Source organism: Phocoena sinus, chromosome 17 (genome assembly GCF_008692025.1).
Source record: "Phocoena sinus isolate mPhoSin1 chromosome 17, mPhoSin1.pri, whole genome shotgun sequence".
In the NCBI taxonomy this organism is placed as follows: domain Eukaryota; kingdom Metazoa; phylum Chordata; class Mammalia; order Artiodactyla; family Phocoenidae; genus Phocoena; species Phocoena sinus.
The window spans coordinates 13,859,405-13,875,829 of NC_045779.1; the positions used below are offsets into that span (position 1 = coordinate 13,859,405).

At 35.9% G+C, this 16,425-nt stretch overlaps 1 protein-coding gene across 1 annotated transcript in view; it reads left to right on the forward strand.

The window, feature by feature from the left end:
• Positions 1-11,533, forward strand: part of LOC116742710 (uncharacterized protein C8orf34-like) — a 110,087-nt gene extending 98,554 nt beyond the window's left edge. The window contains 2 exon segments of the mRNA XM_032610548.1: positions 2,303-2,475; positions 11,350-11,533. Coding sequence (XP_032466439.1) covers positions 2,303-2,475; positions 11,350-11,533 — 357 coding nt within the window.
• Positions 11,534-16,425: the final 4,892 nt, after the last annotated feature.

Below are 16,425 nucleotides of genomic sequence, written 5' to 3' on the forward strand. Positions count from 1 at the left end.
ATGGATAATGCTAAATTAATTAACCAATCTTTTTAATATACTCTCTGTAAAATAAAACTTTATAGAATGAAAACCTGTACTATCAATTCCCTGTTGTTACTCTGCCCATATTGACAACCAAGCATCTGTTCTTACCTAACTCTCCCATTCCTGCTGTTCTGTACTACTTTTTCCCAGTTACGTCACATATTTAGAAGTAAATACAGCCCACGTCTTTAAGTAATTGTGTCTAGCATATGTACAGAATTCTGTGGTTTACCTATGCTTCTTACTATTTCATTTGATACAGTAGGTTTTATAATTTCTATCATGACCATTTTACAGTTGGAGAAAACAAAATTCAGAGAATAAGTAACATTTCAAAGTCACACAGGCCAAAACTGATTCTGAAGCTGTAAATATGTTTATAGATTTTTTTCTCTAGAACATGTCTTTTCCTTAATCTGCTCTTAAATGCAAATATACGTTTAAAATTTAACAGTATTGCTGTTAATTTTAATTCTTGTGCTTCAAATGATATTAAATTGTGGCAGATGAATATGCCTTTCCAGTAATTGCAAAACATTAATTTGATTGCATGATTTCACAGCTGCAAGCTTTGGGAATATAAATACAGAAGGATTTCATATAAGTTGCTACATTATACGAACACTAAAATTTATCTGCTACATTTTCCTGTAGGCTGGGGAATCAATATTAAGATATCCAGCTACTTTCTATCGCTTATAATCACTTGGATAAATGTTCATCAGATATGTCTTGGTCATATTTCACATGTTGCTTTTGGTGTGTATTTGTACATTAATTAATGCTACCTTGTATATATTATAATATAGTATTTGTATAGTATTGAGGAGAATTGTAAAGATTCAGAAAATCAGTTCTAAATTTTTAAGGAATTGTTCAAGACTCTTGTAATATTACAAATTGAAAGCCTGTGTTTCTCAGATCAAGATACTTTAAAAATACATTTTTTCTCATTTTAAGACAAGTACATGTTTCTCATAGAATATTGAAAAGACGTGGAAATGCCAAAAGAAGAATTAAAATTACCTGTAGTCCCTCCATTCAGATAAAACCATTACATTTTGGTGTTACGATTGTTTTCCCAATAAATCAAGCAGTATCTGGCACATAGTAGGTCATAATAAGTATAAAAGAATGAATAAATGAATGGATTAGTCTGTGAATGCTGGATTGATGGATTACAGTATAAACCTGGACAGTTTTTGTCTGTTTGTTATGTTTATAATGCAAGTGCCTGACTTCAGCTTTGATTGCTGAGGCATCTACTTCAAAGATGACTCTCTCTGATAAACTACTGCAGAGATCCAGGTCACTTCCCCATACTGCGGCACCTTTGCTTTAGAGTTTTTAATTGATTATTTTATTTTATTTTATTTTTCGCGGGCCTCTCACTGCTGTGGCCTCTCCCGTTACGGAGCAGGACGCGCAGGCTCAGCGGCCATGGCTCACGGGCCCAGCCGCTCCGCAGCATGTGGGATCTTCCCGGACCGGGGCACGAACCCGTGTCCCCTGCATCGGCAGGCAGACTCTCAGCCACTGCGCCACCAGGGAAGCCCATATGAATTTTTTAAACAAAAATTAGATCATACAATACGTATTGCTTTTTAATCTGCTTTTTTCCCCATGTACCGAGATACCCATAGCAGTTGCACGTGTTCAGTATTCGTTTTAAATTATTTAAATATTTAAAATACCATTTTAAGAGCCACATCACATCCAAGTCTATGAAAAGAGTTTAGCATTTTTTTGAATTGTCATAGCATGCCCATCATCGATAGTGCTCTGCTTCCAACCTCTACTGGATTTCTAGAAGTCCAGAATGCTTTGCAATTGGAGGCAATGCATCCTTCCAACCCTGTCTCTTCTTGACTTTGTTCCCTGACTCCACCTCAGTTTCCTCCATATTTGAGAGCTTATATATCATTTTCTAGCAGCACCAAGCTCTTCCGCTGTGTGGGCCTTCGCACACACTCCTCCCTCTGGCACACATGCTAATCCTGCCCCGCCATCCTGAGAACAAACATGCAGCTGTCCAAACCAGAGATTTCACTTCTGGATCCTTTCTCACGGTGGCCTTCGCGAGTCAGCACAAATCATAGAGAGTAAGTCATCTAGTAGAGATGGAGAGAACTGAAATTTTAAGTCAATTCAGAAAGAAAAAGAGGAACATTTTGATTTGAGGGAGCAGTTTAAAATCTGCACAAGATTATTTCCCTGTTGTCCTATTAATGGGAATATGTAATCTAAGGCACAGAAATTCTTCTCTTCTCCTCAGGAAACAGTGGCATTTAATTCTTCTCTTCTGAGACCCCGTGTAATTGGAGAGTGGATTGGTCGAGAGGAGAATGACGCTGATCCACTGGCCGCTGAAATGCTACAGCCCCCAATTCCAAGAAGTAAAAATGAACAATGGGAAAATGAAGATAATAGCTCTAGCCCTGCAGGAAGGTGAGATGAGATGTCTTCTAAGATTCTGAATATTTTAATCATTTAAGGCAAAGGGGAAATCAAGTGCACGATTTTGATGAAATAAGTCTTGGCAATTTTATATAGAAAATTATGTTACATATAAGATAAAAATTAATTTATCTGTTTTAAAATTAGAGTTTTATTAGATTTGCTTTTATTATGGATTTGGTTTTGATTTTTTTTTCTTTACATCTAAGAAGAGTATCATCTCTTTGTTACTAAAACCAAACAGAAAAATAATTTCAGGACATAAACTGTCAGTTGAGACCTACTATAATATTGGACGGGACCTACTATATTATTGGGCTGACTGTTAAGATTGGAGAGGGAGGAATTCTGATGTACCATAAAGATCTAGTTGTTCAACAAGAAGAAAACTATTAAATGTGTGATAGACTACACAAGGTGGAGTTAGATGGAATATAGAGAGAAACCTTTAGTTTAGAGTTGATAACTATGATTGAATGTAATTATTACATTCTCTATGTTTAATTTTTGAAATTATTCTTGAAACTATTGTGAGTTGTGAATTTGAAAGCCCCTAATTCATTTTACTCAGCCCTGTGACACTCAAAGTGGTGTCAGAAGAGTTGCCTCAAGTTTCCATATGCTGGTAGAAGTGGGGTAATTTTGAAAAGTCTAGATCATATTTTTTAGAAAAAGTATCAGTATGTTCAGTGTAGCCATTTCTTGTAATACTAACAGAAGTGAGTAAAATTCGAAACAAAAATGAAAACTTCTACAAGGAAGCTGGAGTGAAAAAGCATTATCGAGGCACGGCTTACACGATACTGAGAAAAAATACTCATGAATTAAAATGTGACAGGAGCTTAAACTTTCTGTGAGTGTTACTAGCTGACCACCACAGAAGAGTTTTTCCCATATACAGCATAGCCACAGTAACTTTGTATTTCCTACATTAAATTTAGCAGCAACCAATAATTATTCTTTCTCAAGGAGAAAATTGTATTTTCTACAATGTAATATGGCTTTCAGGGTTTTTTTTACTTTGACTTATCACTTGGCTGGAGGGAAAGAAATTCAGAATACTCGTTAATGCGCTTCAGGCATATAGAAAATTGATTCTATTTCCATGAGAAATAACCTTTAAATTATTTAAATAGTTGAAATGTACTGTATAAGGAGAAGAAAAGCATTTCTAAAAATCCATTTACCTTCTTTTGTGAAATGTCAGATCAATTTCACCTGTCAATGAGGGTAATTTTATTTCTAACACTAGACTAATGAAACCCACTAGACCTTTATCTTTATTCATTGCTAGATCTTTAGTTCTTAAATATAAAATAGAGAAATGTTGACTTTCATTTTGCTTTCATTTAGTCATAATAATAAATAGGAGCTGTTTATTGCAAATGTTAGTGCTTCTGTTTTCTTCCTAGCTTCAGTGAGCTCTTATTCCCTCTTGAATATCCAATAAAGGAGAATCTTCCCTGCAATCCTGGTCAGATCCATTACCCAGAAAACTTAATCCATGAAGATCTCACTCAAATATCTGTTTTGAAAAGGTGTTTTCAGTTTTATTTTTCTCTATCTTTAAATTATGAGTTGATATATTACCTATGAAATGAAGAAAGTGGTGAAATCCTGCCCAGATGCCCCATTAGAGGAAAAAAAACGAATGCATGCTTTCTGAACTAAATGTAAAGAGTAGCAATAAAGTACAGGTTAGGAACTATATCCCATCCTCTAATATAAAACCAGGATTTCTGAATTTATACCAGGAACTCACATAGCATTAGATTTGATTTGAATGAATAAAAACAGATTGGGGAACAATTTTTTAATGATTCTAGAGTCTATAACTAGAGTATTAGCTTTTGCCCTTAAGTAGTAATGATCTTGTCATTTATAACTTAACGGTCTTAAACATTAACAGACTAAATGATATTCTAGACTCTTGAAAGAGAAGACTTAATTTTCAAGGATGACTTCTTCCGTTTTTCTCTCCCCTACTGGGCCTGGCGCATTGCCATTGTCAGTAGGCATCTGTTATGTGAGTGAAGGAGGCACGTAGAAGGCCGTGAGAAGACATCTGATTAATAAAACTTATTTATAAGAAGGGTTGTTTATAGTCTATCTTAACTTTTTATCCCTTTTCTTCTTATGGATTTCCCTCTTGTTAATTGCTCAAGTCTTATTTGAATGGCTGTTATTACAACACTCCATCTTTAGTACATAACCAACTTTCCCGTTTATTCAGAACAATACGTACATGATTGGCTGGACTTTCACCATTAGATTAGAGAAGATTAAATAAACGGTGTAGTAAACTTTGAGATTCTTATGGGTAGACTTTGAGCCACGATTTTTTCCAGGAACTTCTTTTTTTTTTAATGATATACCTTACCTGAACTTTTTCGTTAGGTCCTACAAATACAGTATTGTGTGAAGAGGGTCAGCAACTTTAGTATACATAGCTGTCACCTGAAAGGTTAAGTGCTGGTTAAAATGAAGGCAATTATGAGGGCAATATGGAGAAACGAATAAAATAAGACAAGAGCTACTAACATGGAGTTCATGACCCCTACATGATCTCTGGAAGGACTCAAGAGATCTACGCGTCTCTTGAAATTATGTGCAAAATGCCCTGTGTGTGCAAATGGACATTTTCCTGCCACATCTTTCTTAGATTCTCCAAGAGCTTCTAGATTAAGAGAGTTTAAGAAAGAAATTAAAGCATCTGAGCAAGAAAAGGAAGAAGGATTCATAAGGGAGAGGTGAATGTGTTAGGGAATGATTGCTGACTTCCTGTGATCATCACGTACTACCAATTGGCATCAGTTGCCATGGTTTGTCTAGCCATTTAGTGGGAAAGCATATATATTCATTGTACATTTATAGTTACTGAAATGATCACACATTGATAATATAAATGTAAATAAAAATTGAGTTAATAAACCTATATACTCCTATTTTGATCCATCTTAATTCGACTTTGCTATAGCTGATAATAGATTTCCTAAAATTACTTGCTAAATTATAATATGAATTTTTAAATAGGCTTACCAAGCCTTGAAAGCCTAATGAAGCTCCTCTAAGCTGAACCACTTTATTAAAATAAGAAAAATATCAATAAATATTATAGATCTTGTGAATTGGCTCTGTTCATTAAGTGAGCATTGTTATTAGATGGTAAATATGCCATAAAATGAATAGAAAATCTTACAACTTAGAAATATATATTAAATATTAGAAGCTAAATTCACTTCCCATTAAGAAGTGTTCCTTTTCATTAAAGCTCATAATTGCTTCTGATATATCTGTTAACAAACCCTAGAAATGTTCCCCTCCTCTTAGAGCTCCTCTCTTGGCAGCAAGAGACAAACAATAAACAAGCAAATATACGAATTTATGACATAAATTCAAGTAGTGATAAGTGGTATGATGGGAAATAAACCAGAACAAGAAGGAAGAAAATGGATGGAGGGCACTCTTTAACGTAAGAAGTCAAGAATAAAGAAGTAACCTTAATGTTGTCTAAGTTTGGCTATTGTGGACATGTTAGAAAATATACAACACATGTGGCAGAGACTAAAACAGGCTTGGTAATTTAGGAATATTCTCACATGCAAATATTAAGCACAAAGAATATTGATTAATCAAAAATGATTTTGCGGGCTTCCCTGGTGGCGCAGTGGTTGAGAGTCCGCCTGCCGATGCAGGGGACACGGGTTCGTGCCCCGGTCTGGGAGGATCCCACGTGCCGCGGAGCGGCTGGGCCCGTGAGCCATGGCCGCTGAGCCTGCGCGTCCGGAGCCTGTCCTCCGCAACGGGAGAGGCCGCAGCAGTGAGAGGCCCGCGTAACGCATAAAAAAAAAAAAAAAAAAAAAAAAAAAAAAAAAAAAAATGATTTTGCTAAAGTAATGAAAGAACAGAAACCTTAAGAATATCTGAAACATACAGAAATTGTATCTTACGACTCACAAATTTATCTTTAAAACCAAAAGAAGTATTGATATGTAGCTAAATCATGTGTTTCAGAATATTGATGAGGTCATTTTAATATATTCAAAATTTTTTCTCATTTATTTAGGAATTCATTTATTTAGGAAATACATATAGTAATTCAAATAATTATTTTATGAAACACATTGCTAGTCATCTTTGGACTCATAGACTCATAGATGGACTCTTATTATTAGACAGGCAACATTTTGGATTCAGTCAGTGTCTAGTTCTTATAGCCCAGCACTATCATCATGACCAAACCATGTATTTTATTTTATTTTATTTATTTTTTATTTTTTTATTTTTTTGCGGTATGCGGGCCTCTCACTGTTGTGGAGCACAGGCTCTGGACGCGCAGGCTCAGCGGCCATGGCTCACGGGCCCAGCCGCTCTGCGGCACGTGGGATCCCCCCCAGACCGGAGCACGAACCCATGTCCCCTGCATCGGCAGGCAGACTCCCAGCCACTGCGCCACCAGGGAAGCCCTCCAAACCATGTATTTTAATGAAAACACTTGCTTCAACCTTCATGAAATGGTCTTGGTCATTGTCAGCTGGTGACTGGGAGTTACAAATTTATTATCTACCCTTTGTTGCTCATTATTCACATTCCAATCTGTTTTTCCTTCTTTTATTTCACTACCAACCTTTCCATTTCCCTGGATTTTCACATCTGTCAAGTTGGAAGACTCAGATTACATCTACTTAAATTAATTCTTATTTTATTTAGTGTGTTAGAAAAAATGAGGTTCAAAAAGAAGGAGTGAATTTGTTAAATACTTATTGAGCATTAACACAAGGTGATGTGCTGGGTACTGAGTGAGACCAATATGAAAACAAAAATCCTAGATTCAAAGTACCTGCTTTAAAGCGAGGAGAATGACAAGGACATGTGTCTTATTTCTGCAGCTCAGTGCCCACAATGCCTGGTATGTAGCAAACACTTAATAAATGTCTGCTAAATAAATTATAAAACATCACATTTAGATGTGAAAAAAAAAGACAGAGCTCTTTTGCATAAATCAAAATGAAGCTATTAAGTGTGAAACTTTCTGTTATCTCTTCAACAGCCTGGGCCTTAATAAAAGAGAACCCTTTAATTTCTGATGAGAGTCAAGAGAAAGGGCACAGATTTCTCTATTAGGCTGCAATGGTGAACTAAACAAGCTTAGGAGATAGTTCAAGAGAGGAATCATCCAGTTTTCTACCAGAGAGAGCACATGTGGCCAGATAAAATTAATCCTTACCAACCTGTGTTCACAGTCAGAGTGTGAAACAAAATGGAGCAAGGTCAGGCCCCCGGAAGAGTGCAGCCAGGAGGAAGAGAGCAGATGGTAGGAGGCAGGCCATCCAGTGGGAAGAAGTGGAGGGTGTCGCCACTGTAAACTGTCCTTTTCCAGCTGATCCTGGTTTAGAACTTAACCTTTTAGACCAAAGCAAAATGGAGTCCTAGAGTGTATTGACACCACATTGAAATGTAGCTGCTATTCTTTTTCATAAAGACACTTTTTTTTTTTTAAGAATTAGCTTTTTATTCTTTTTTATTTTATTTATTTTTGGCTGTGTTGGGTCTTCATTGCTGTGAGCGGGGGCTACTCTTCGTTGCAGTTTGCATGCTACTCATTGTGGTGACTTCTCTTGTGGGTGTGCATGCTTCTCATTGCGGTGGCTTCTCTTGTTGCGGAGCACAGGCTCTAGGGGCACGGGCTTCAGTAGTTGTGGCACGAGGGCTCAGTAGTTGTGGCTCGTGGGCTCTAGAGCACAGGCTCAGTAGTTGTCGCACATGGGCCTAGTTGCTCTGTGACATGTGGGATCCTCCCGGACCAGGGGCGGAACCCATGTCGCCTGCACCTGCAGGTGGATTCTTAACCAGTGCATCACCAGGGAAGTCCCAAGATATTTTTTTATTTCCTTTCTCTGTTTGTTGGGATGTGGGATGTTATGGCTCAAGAAAAGACATGTAAATATCTAGGATGCTGCCCATTGTGTTCTTTGAATATATAGTGATATTAATTACCAATTAGTAGACTGCTGTATGTGCTCTACATATCTTAACCCATTTCATCCTCTTGAGAACATTACTATTACCCCTATTTTAGGAATAAGGAAACTATGTCCCAGCATGGTTACATCACTGTCCCAAGATTGGATAGTTATTAAGTGACTGAGCCAGGCTATCTTGCTCCAAATTCCGTATGCTTAAATGCTTTGCTATACAGCCTTTCTTCAGGAAGGTATTCTAAGAATCCTGTTATTAAGATTCACGTCCAAAGTCTAAATAAGGGGACCCAGAAATCTGAGTGCTCTGAGAAGGTCTCCAAACCCCACCTCTTCCCACTTACTCACCACTTGTGTGCATTAAGACCCCTACTTCCCAGTAGCAGGACCCTCTTTTCTCTCTAATGATGCAGTTTTCACTTGTGCAATCCACAGGAGAAGAGGGAGGTGTGAACCTTGCATCTCATTCCTGCTTACAGACCTCGCTGTCTCTCTTCTCCCTGAAATTATCACCAGTTCTGAGTCTCATGTTTTCACACTGTGGTAATCTTCCACCTCTTCTTGTATCAATAATTTATCAAATCCTATGTCATCTCCTTTTCCATGAATATTCAAGCATCTGTCTATAGCTATTTAGTGGGAAGGCATATATATTCATGACACATTTAGAGATATTAAAATAATCACACATTGATAATGTAAATGTAAAAAAAAAAACCTAAGCCAAACATGAAACTACCATATAACCTAGCATTTGTACTCTTGGGCAGTTATCTCAGAGAAATGGAAACTTTCACACAAAAACATGTACATGAATGTTCGTAGCAGCTCCATCTTAATAGCCAAGAAGCTTAAAACAGCCAGATGTCCTCCAATGGGTGAATGGTTAGATAAACTGGAGTATATCCACGCCATGGAATACTACACAGCAAAGAATAGGAATGGACTTCTGATATACTCAACTACATGAGTGAATCTCCAGGGAATTAATTGTACTGCATGAAAAAAGCCAATCCTAAAAGGTTACGTACTGTGTGATTTCACTTACATAACATTTCTTGAAATCACAGTATTATAGAATGGGGAACAGACTGGTGGTTGCCAGGAATGAGGGAGGGGGAAGGAGAGTTATAGAGGGAGGTGGGAATGGTTAGGAAAGGACAACACAGGGAAATCTTGTAGTGTTTGACCTGGTCTGTACCTTGACTGTGGGGGTGGATACATGATACACAAACCCACAAAAATACTAAAATAGTCTAGAACTAAATACATAGAGAGGCACACACAAAAGTGAGTCCAATTAAAATGGGAACATGAATAAGATTGGAGAATTGTATCATCGTCAGTGTCCTGGCCGTGATATTGCGCTATAATTTTATAAGATGTTACCGCTGAGGGACACTGTATCAATGGCGCACAGGATCTCTCTGTATTATTTCTTACAACTTCATGTAAATCTATAATTGTTTCAAAGCAAAAAAATTCAAGTAGAAACATAAATAATCTGCTGGAAACCACCCTGAGATTTTTGACAGTCCTCCCCGAACAATCTGTCAGCCAAGGGCATTAGCATCCCTTGATGATCCTTGCCTGAGCAGTTACTGTGTTGTTGGTGGTTAAAATGGTGGTTTTCTGATTCCATCATTCCTTGTGCATTTATTAAATAGCCTTAACTTGGGGGAGAGAACAAGCCTTCTCTCCACCCGTTTCCCTTGGTCTTCTCTGTCGTGTTCCGCCTAACTTTGAAGTGAACAGTGAGGTGGAGCTGACTGGTCTTTGCCCACTGATGACATACGATGCCATTTTGCCCTTTCCAGCCTTCTCTTAGACAGTGTGGAACCTGGCCCTTCTATTAAGACCGCTTGAAGTGTTTTGATCCATGCCCTGAAACTTACCTGGTTGGTTTTTTTTTTTTTAACCAAGTGCATGTAGTCTCCTCTTGCTCATTTGCCTTCTCTCCTGGACCTTCTTTCTGAGCACCTTTAGAAAGGGTTCTCTCTCCTTCCTGCTTAAGAGAGACCTCCTCCTTTTCATCATGTCTTTTTCCTTCATGAGGTGACATGTGCCGTTTTCTTCCTTTGGGCAATTATATGGAAAGAAATCAGATTATAGGAAAGAGGAGAACCTTGGGACAATTTTTAAAACTATAAATGGTTGCCACGTGGACATGTAAGTTTTCCCGTCAGACACTGTCTTGGGAAGTTGGGGGAGAGAGCCATGAAAGACTGGCTCCTTTACCCAAAGGAGTCTGGCTTTATCACAAGGAAGCTCTTCCAAATTTGCAAAGACTCTTTTAGAGTGGAGGGCACTGAGAGTCATTTAAATGCCAATTCTGGTTCCATCCCTCCTTCTACCCTGTCCTACCCTCAGACCTAGGCAACATGAGAGGACTAGTGAGGACATTTATTTTAATGATGTAAATTAAAGTTTGCATTAAAAAATGTTATTATAGTGTGTTAAAATAGTTATCCCATTACATGTGTTTTGCTTGACATGCGTTTGTTTTGTAAATCAGGGAATTTTATATAATGATCTGAACTTCCTACCTCCTCTAAAAAATTAGAAAACCATTAAAACCATGTGGCTTTAATTCCCACATGGCAACAATTGTTAGGAGCCAATTAGCACCTCCTCCCTTAAATGGGGCAGGGGTTGTCCTATTCTTCATGTATTCCAATCTAGGAAGTTGTTAATGAGGTACCGAAGGATGTCTTAGAAAGAAGACAGTCTATATTTCCATTATCCTTGGGGAAAATTTTACTAATATGTGCATAGATTTGCAAAGCAAAATAATTGAGTGAAAATTTGTTTGTAGATTTTCTTTAGTTACCACAGCTAATTGATGATGTTATCATCATTGAAAATTAACATTTAACTGTTTCTTCAGCTTAAAGGTGGAGCCCAAGACTAAAGGATTAAAACAGCAGCAACAGCAGCATAAGAAACTTCTGGCAGCAATGCTCTCTCAAGATTCTTTTGAGTCTGTCCACAGCCCCACCCCATCGGTAACAGAAGACGATATTGATAATGAAGATGATGCAATGGAATTGCTGGGTAATTTTAAAAATTAATAATTTCTCTTTTTCTTCTCTGGCATTGTAAAAGTGCGTAGTGGTTAAGAGATTTTTAAGGTTTTGAGTAGTTTTGTCTTACGGGAAAGAAACCATTTAGCACACACTTGCATTAGACTTTCATGGAGTTGCATGCAAGAGTTAAGCTGAAATCACCTGAGCATGTGAAGTATTTGTTAGACTGTATTTTGTGCTTTGTATATGCAGCACTTACCTTCTGACTACTTAATCAAGATTCATTCTCTGTGCACTTGTGATACTAATTCAAGTTTGTCTGCTTTATCCTCCTATTGTGATTGCCTTGATCACATCTTTTGTCTATAAAATGTATCCAGAGTACATATTTCAGCCCGCATTCCAAGATGTCTCCCTATTGTTTCAAGGATGTTTTAGAAAAAAGCAAGTTAAATTTAAAAGGGCAGATAGTAAATTAATGTTTTATGTCTTTCATAAATGACAGGAAAGTTGGCAGAGATTGCAGTGTTTTTATAGGCTCATACTTTCATGAAAGTTTTATACACAGGAAATCTTTTATATCTTTTAATGAAGTAAATGTATATTTTTGTTTCATCAGAAATCTCTGCATAATAGTTTTTTTAAATTGAACTTCCTTTTGTAAAACCATTTTTTCAAAAGAAGGAAATTAAATTTTATTTCAGAGCGAATTATCCACATATAAAACATTGAGTTTTTAATTCAGTGATATTAGCTATTCTATTCTAAATAATTAGAACAATTTTCAAATACTTTGTAGCAATATACTAGAAAGTGAGTAAATAATAAAATCATTTGAATGCTTCAGATAAATTTAACATATAGAAAAAGGAGCTCCAGAAGTATACAGATTTTTTTTTAATTCTTTTTTTTCTAAACTAGCTTCCTTGGTTTTAAGTGTCTATGGTGCTAAAATACTATCATTATAATAAATGATATAGGTCTCCATGCATAGGCCTACAAGGTGTTATTAATTAATGGTGGCAGGTTCACTGATAATTTCTGATGTTATAATAACTACATTCGTTCCAGCATTGAGGAGGCTATGTCATGGCATTTTCACTTCATGCTGTCCATCTTTATTTTAAGAACTGTTAAATCTGGGTGTTTTTTAAGGAATCTCATCTCCCTGCCTCCAAATCAGTCATGTGGCAGATGTGTCAGATATGGTGGTGGTGCCTTCATTCAACTTCCATTCAGCGAACGTTTACTGAATGCTAGGCCCTAGACTTGGTCCTGGGGACGTAAAAATAAAATAATCATGGTTTCTGTTCTCAGGGACTTTGCATTCTGGTGTTCAAGATGAAGATGTAAATATCACTGTAATATTTTTTGCTACAGTTGCTGATGTGCTTAAGCGCACAGTTGTACACAGGAGTAACATCTAATGCAAACGTAGGGGCCGGCTATCAGGGGAGGTTTCCTAGAGAGTCTCATTCCTCCGGTAAGTCCCAGAGGACAAGGAGATGTAGCTCAGCAGGCAGTGTGGTCATTACCCCTGCAGGTTTGCTGTTGTAAGGATGGACTCTTGCAGTTGTGCTCCATGACTGTGCCTGTACATTGTTCCTCTGCTTCAGTCAGTAACAGTGAAGGGGGCAAGTCTGGAACCGCTAATGGATGTTGCCTATGTAGCATCAGTGTTGGTGTGTTGGTACGTTGACATTGGGTTTGCAGGTATCCTTCTGTCCCCCTCATTTCCTTTATACAACAGCTCGTGGTCAGTTGATACCCACATGAAGGCGGTTATGCTCTATGTTGCAAAGAGAATCTTTTGAAGAAATCCAAGCATTCTCCAAATCACTTTGGGATTCCTGATAGCCTCAGGAATGTCTAGTCAGAGTGGAGGAACTCATATAATCTCAGTAATATCAAGAGATTCTTTAAGGAGACTCAGGTGTCCACTCAGTGCTGGTATCCCTAGATCTCAGCTCCTCTGTTCTGAGGTTTCTAGTCTCCCGAGATGAAGACCAAAGGATTGGGTTTTGGAGATTACCTAATGTGAGCAATTAACAGCTAGTCCTCACTAATTTTGTTTCATTTGACATTTTAGCCTCTGGTCTGAGCAAATTTAAGAATGAGAGATAGCTGGAGGTTTGGACTTTCGCCATGTCGGTCCACATGTCAGCACAGGCAGCTGGTGGTGTACTAATGCTGGTCTATAGGTTATGAGATTTCCCTGCAATAATATGGAATGTTCCAAGTCCACTGGGCTGTCCCCTAAAATAATGCCATATTTAACCCTCTTGCCTAGTTGTCTCAGTGAACAAAGGTCATATAACAGAAAATTCTATCCACAAATTGTTCTGCCCATAAAGTTCATCAATTAAAGTAAAATGTTATTTAGATATGAAATATATTTGTCTTTAAGGCCCTAATACTCCTACCCATGAATATCATTCTATTATTTTAGAAATATATGTTTAAAATATAGACTCAGAGTTTTCTTCAGAAGTAGAGTATATAAGTTCATGACTTATAATGTTATGTATGCCTTTAACTAAGGTAATGAATGGCTCATGTCTTACATGAAATCAGACAGATGTACATGAATATTTTCAGTTAATGCAGGAGCTAAGAATTTTTCAGTCATGATAATAGTAATGGATAAATATGTGAAGTATGGGTATGAAATAAAATGGTTGTTAAGTTATTCAGTTTTAAAACCTTCATCTTCAACAGGCATGTATATCTCTATTAATATTCCATTGGATATCAAGTCCTACACTAATAATTGATGCAATACTCCTAAATTAATATAGAAACTATATAATATCTGTCTTCCCAGTCCTTTTAATATTAGATTTACATCATTTTGTTTATTATTAAAGAATTTTAAGATAATAGTTTTGAAACTCTGATTCCAGCGAAACGTAAGTGATTGTACATATGTGAGGAAAATACAAATGCTAAGTTCTTGAAAACATATTTGAAATAAAATTTTAGTGCATGAAATAATTGTAAAATGCAAGAGACATCTGGTATATAAAATATCCTTTTGAATCCACAACATTGTTTAGAATGAATTTGCAATAGCTTATATGTTTTAAGGGTTTAACTTGTCATTGTTACCTATACCAGGTATAACTGGCTGAAAGTTTTATTTATTATGCATGGGAAGCAGTCTATATGCTTTGTGCACTGTTAAATAAGTAAAAAGTATAATTATTAGTTAACGTTAATATACCAAAGGATTATTCCTAAATAAAACGGGTTGATTTGAAGGGGAAAAAAACTTTTAGTTTAGTAGTAAAACTATTGACCCTTGTTTTGTTTGTTAAGGAATCTAGCATTGTTAATACATACTGATTAACATTTAATTTTTCGCAGTTGTTTAACTGTATATTTGTGAATTTCTTTTCTAAGCGTACTGGGCATGTGAAAATACTATAATACAACATCTGTGACTTTTAAGTAGATTAAATATTTTCTGTAATTGCTTTAAATACTACTTATAAATTCATAGTACAAAAGTAGCTTAATATGGAATTAATATATACCAGAGAATAAAATTTCCAAATTTGTGGAATTTTAAGATATAACAATTTTAAGCACCTCTGAAATTGGTGCTTTAATTACAGAAGTTGAATAAGATATCTGCCAATTCATATCAAACTAAGTAGGTCTCAACTTCAAACATAAGATATTCTCAAATATTTTGGTAATTATGCTGGAAATTGATCACAATGAATAAAACTATGAAGAATCTGCATATTATTTTTAAAAGTTATTAAAGTCAATAATCTTTCAAAAGCAGAAAAACAAGTTACAATGGAGCAGTAAGAGATTAAAAAAAACCTCTATATATTTTACTCCATTAACTTTCACAGAAGATTTGAGGAACTTCATTAGTTTAAGAGATATTTCAGCTTGTAAATGTGAGTCCATTTTTGTTATATTACATGGACTTTTCATTTTATTTTTGATGAAATGCTGATTGCAATTATGTGTTTGATTTTTCTCTATATAATTTACACTCATTTAAAAATGTCATCAGAATTATTTAAAAACTACTTTTCTTACACATTTTAGTATATTACTTTAAAAAGTTGTTTTTAGATTTTCTCAGAATTGATGATGAGACAAATATCTAAAAATCACATTCCAGAGATGCTAAAAAGAAAAATAGCATTAGTCATGCTTTATACTACCTGGTCTTAGCTTTTTTCTAATCATATAAAAATTAAAACTGTGTTGTCAAAAACAAACAAGGTGATTGCAGATACATTTTATTTATTTTAAATTTAATAATCAAGAACAAGTATAAGCATACTGGTATTCTTTGAAGAATACAGTAATTGAGTTTCTAAAACCCCAGTATCTTGCCAAATTATGTAAAATATAAACTTAATTTTCTAGAGGGACTCATTACATTAAGGTGATCCTTCGGCAAATTCTTTTTTTTTTTTTTTAAGTTGCATGCTTCTTAAAGCAGAAATCACTCATGTTTGCAAAATAAGAACATGCATTTCACCTAGTGAGAAATGGATTCTGTCACTCGATGTTAAAAAAAAAAAAGAAAGGGAGAGGGCCTTTAAATGTTTCAAAGAAAAAAATCTACCTACCTATCTCTACACCTGTATTTTAGTGATCTAAAGTATGTGAAATGGTCTAAAGCACAGGGGAACATTCATACAAACTTTATTTCTTTTGAGTATTGATTATTGGGAGCATCAGGATGACAGATAACTTGTCACTTTAGAATATTCTTTGTAAAATGATTCTTTTAAAATGTCTGAGGACTTTCAAAAATTAAATTTATGGATCCTTTAATATTATCTGTAAGATTGCTTTAAGTACTGCTTAGAAATTCATTCAGCATATACCAATGTAATTTAATATGGAATTAGTACATACTTGAGATTAAAATATCCAAATTTGTGGGTGTTAAGAGGTAACAA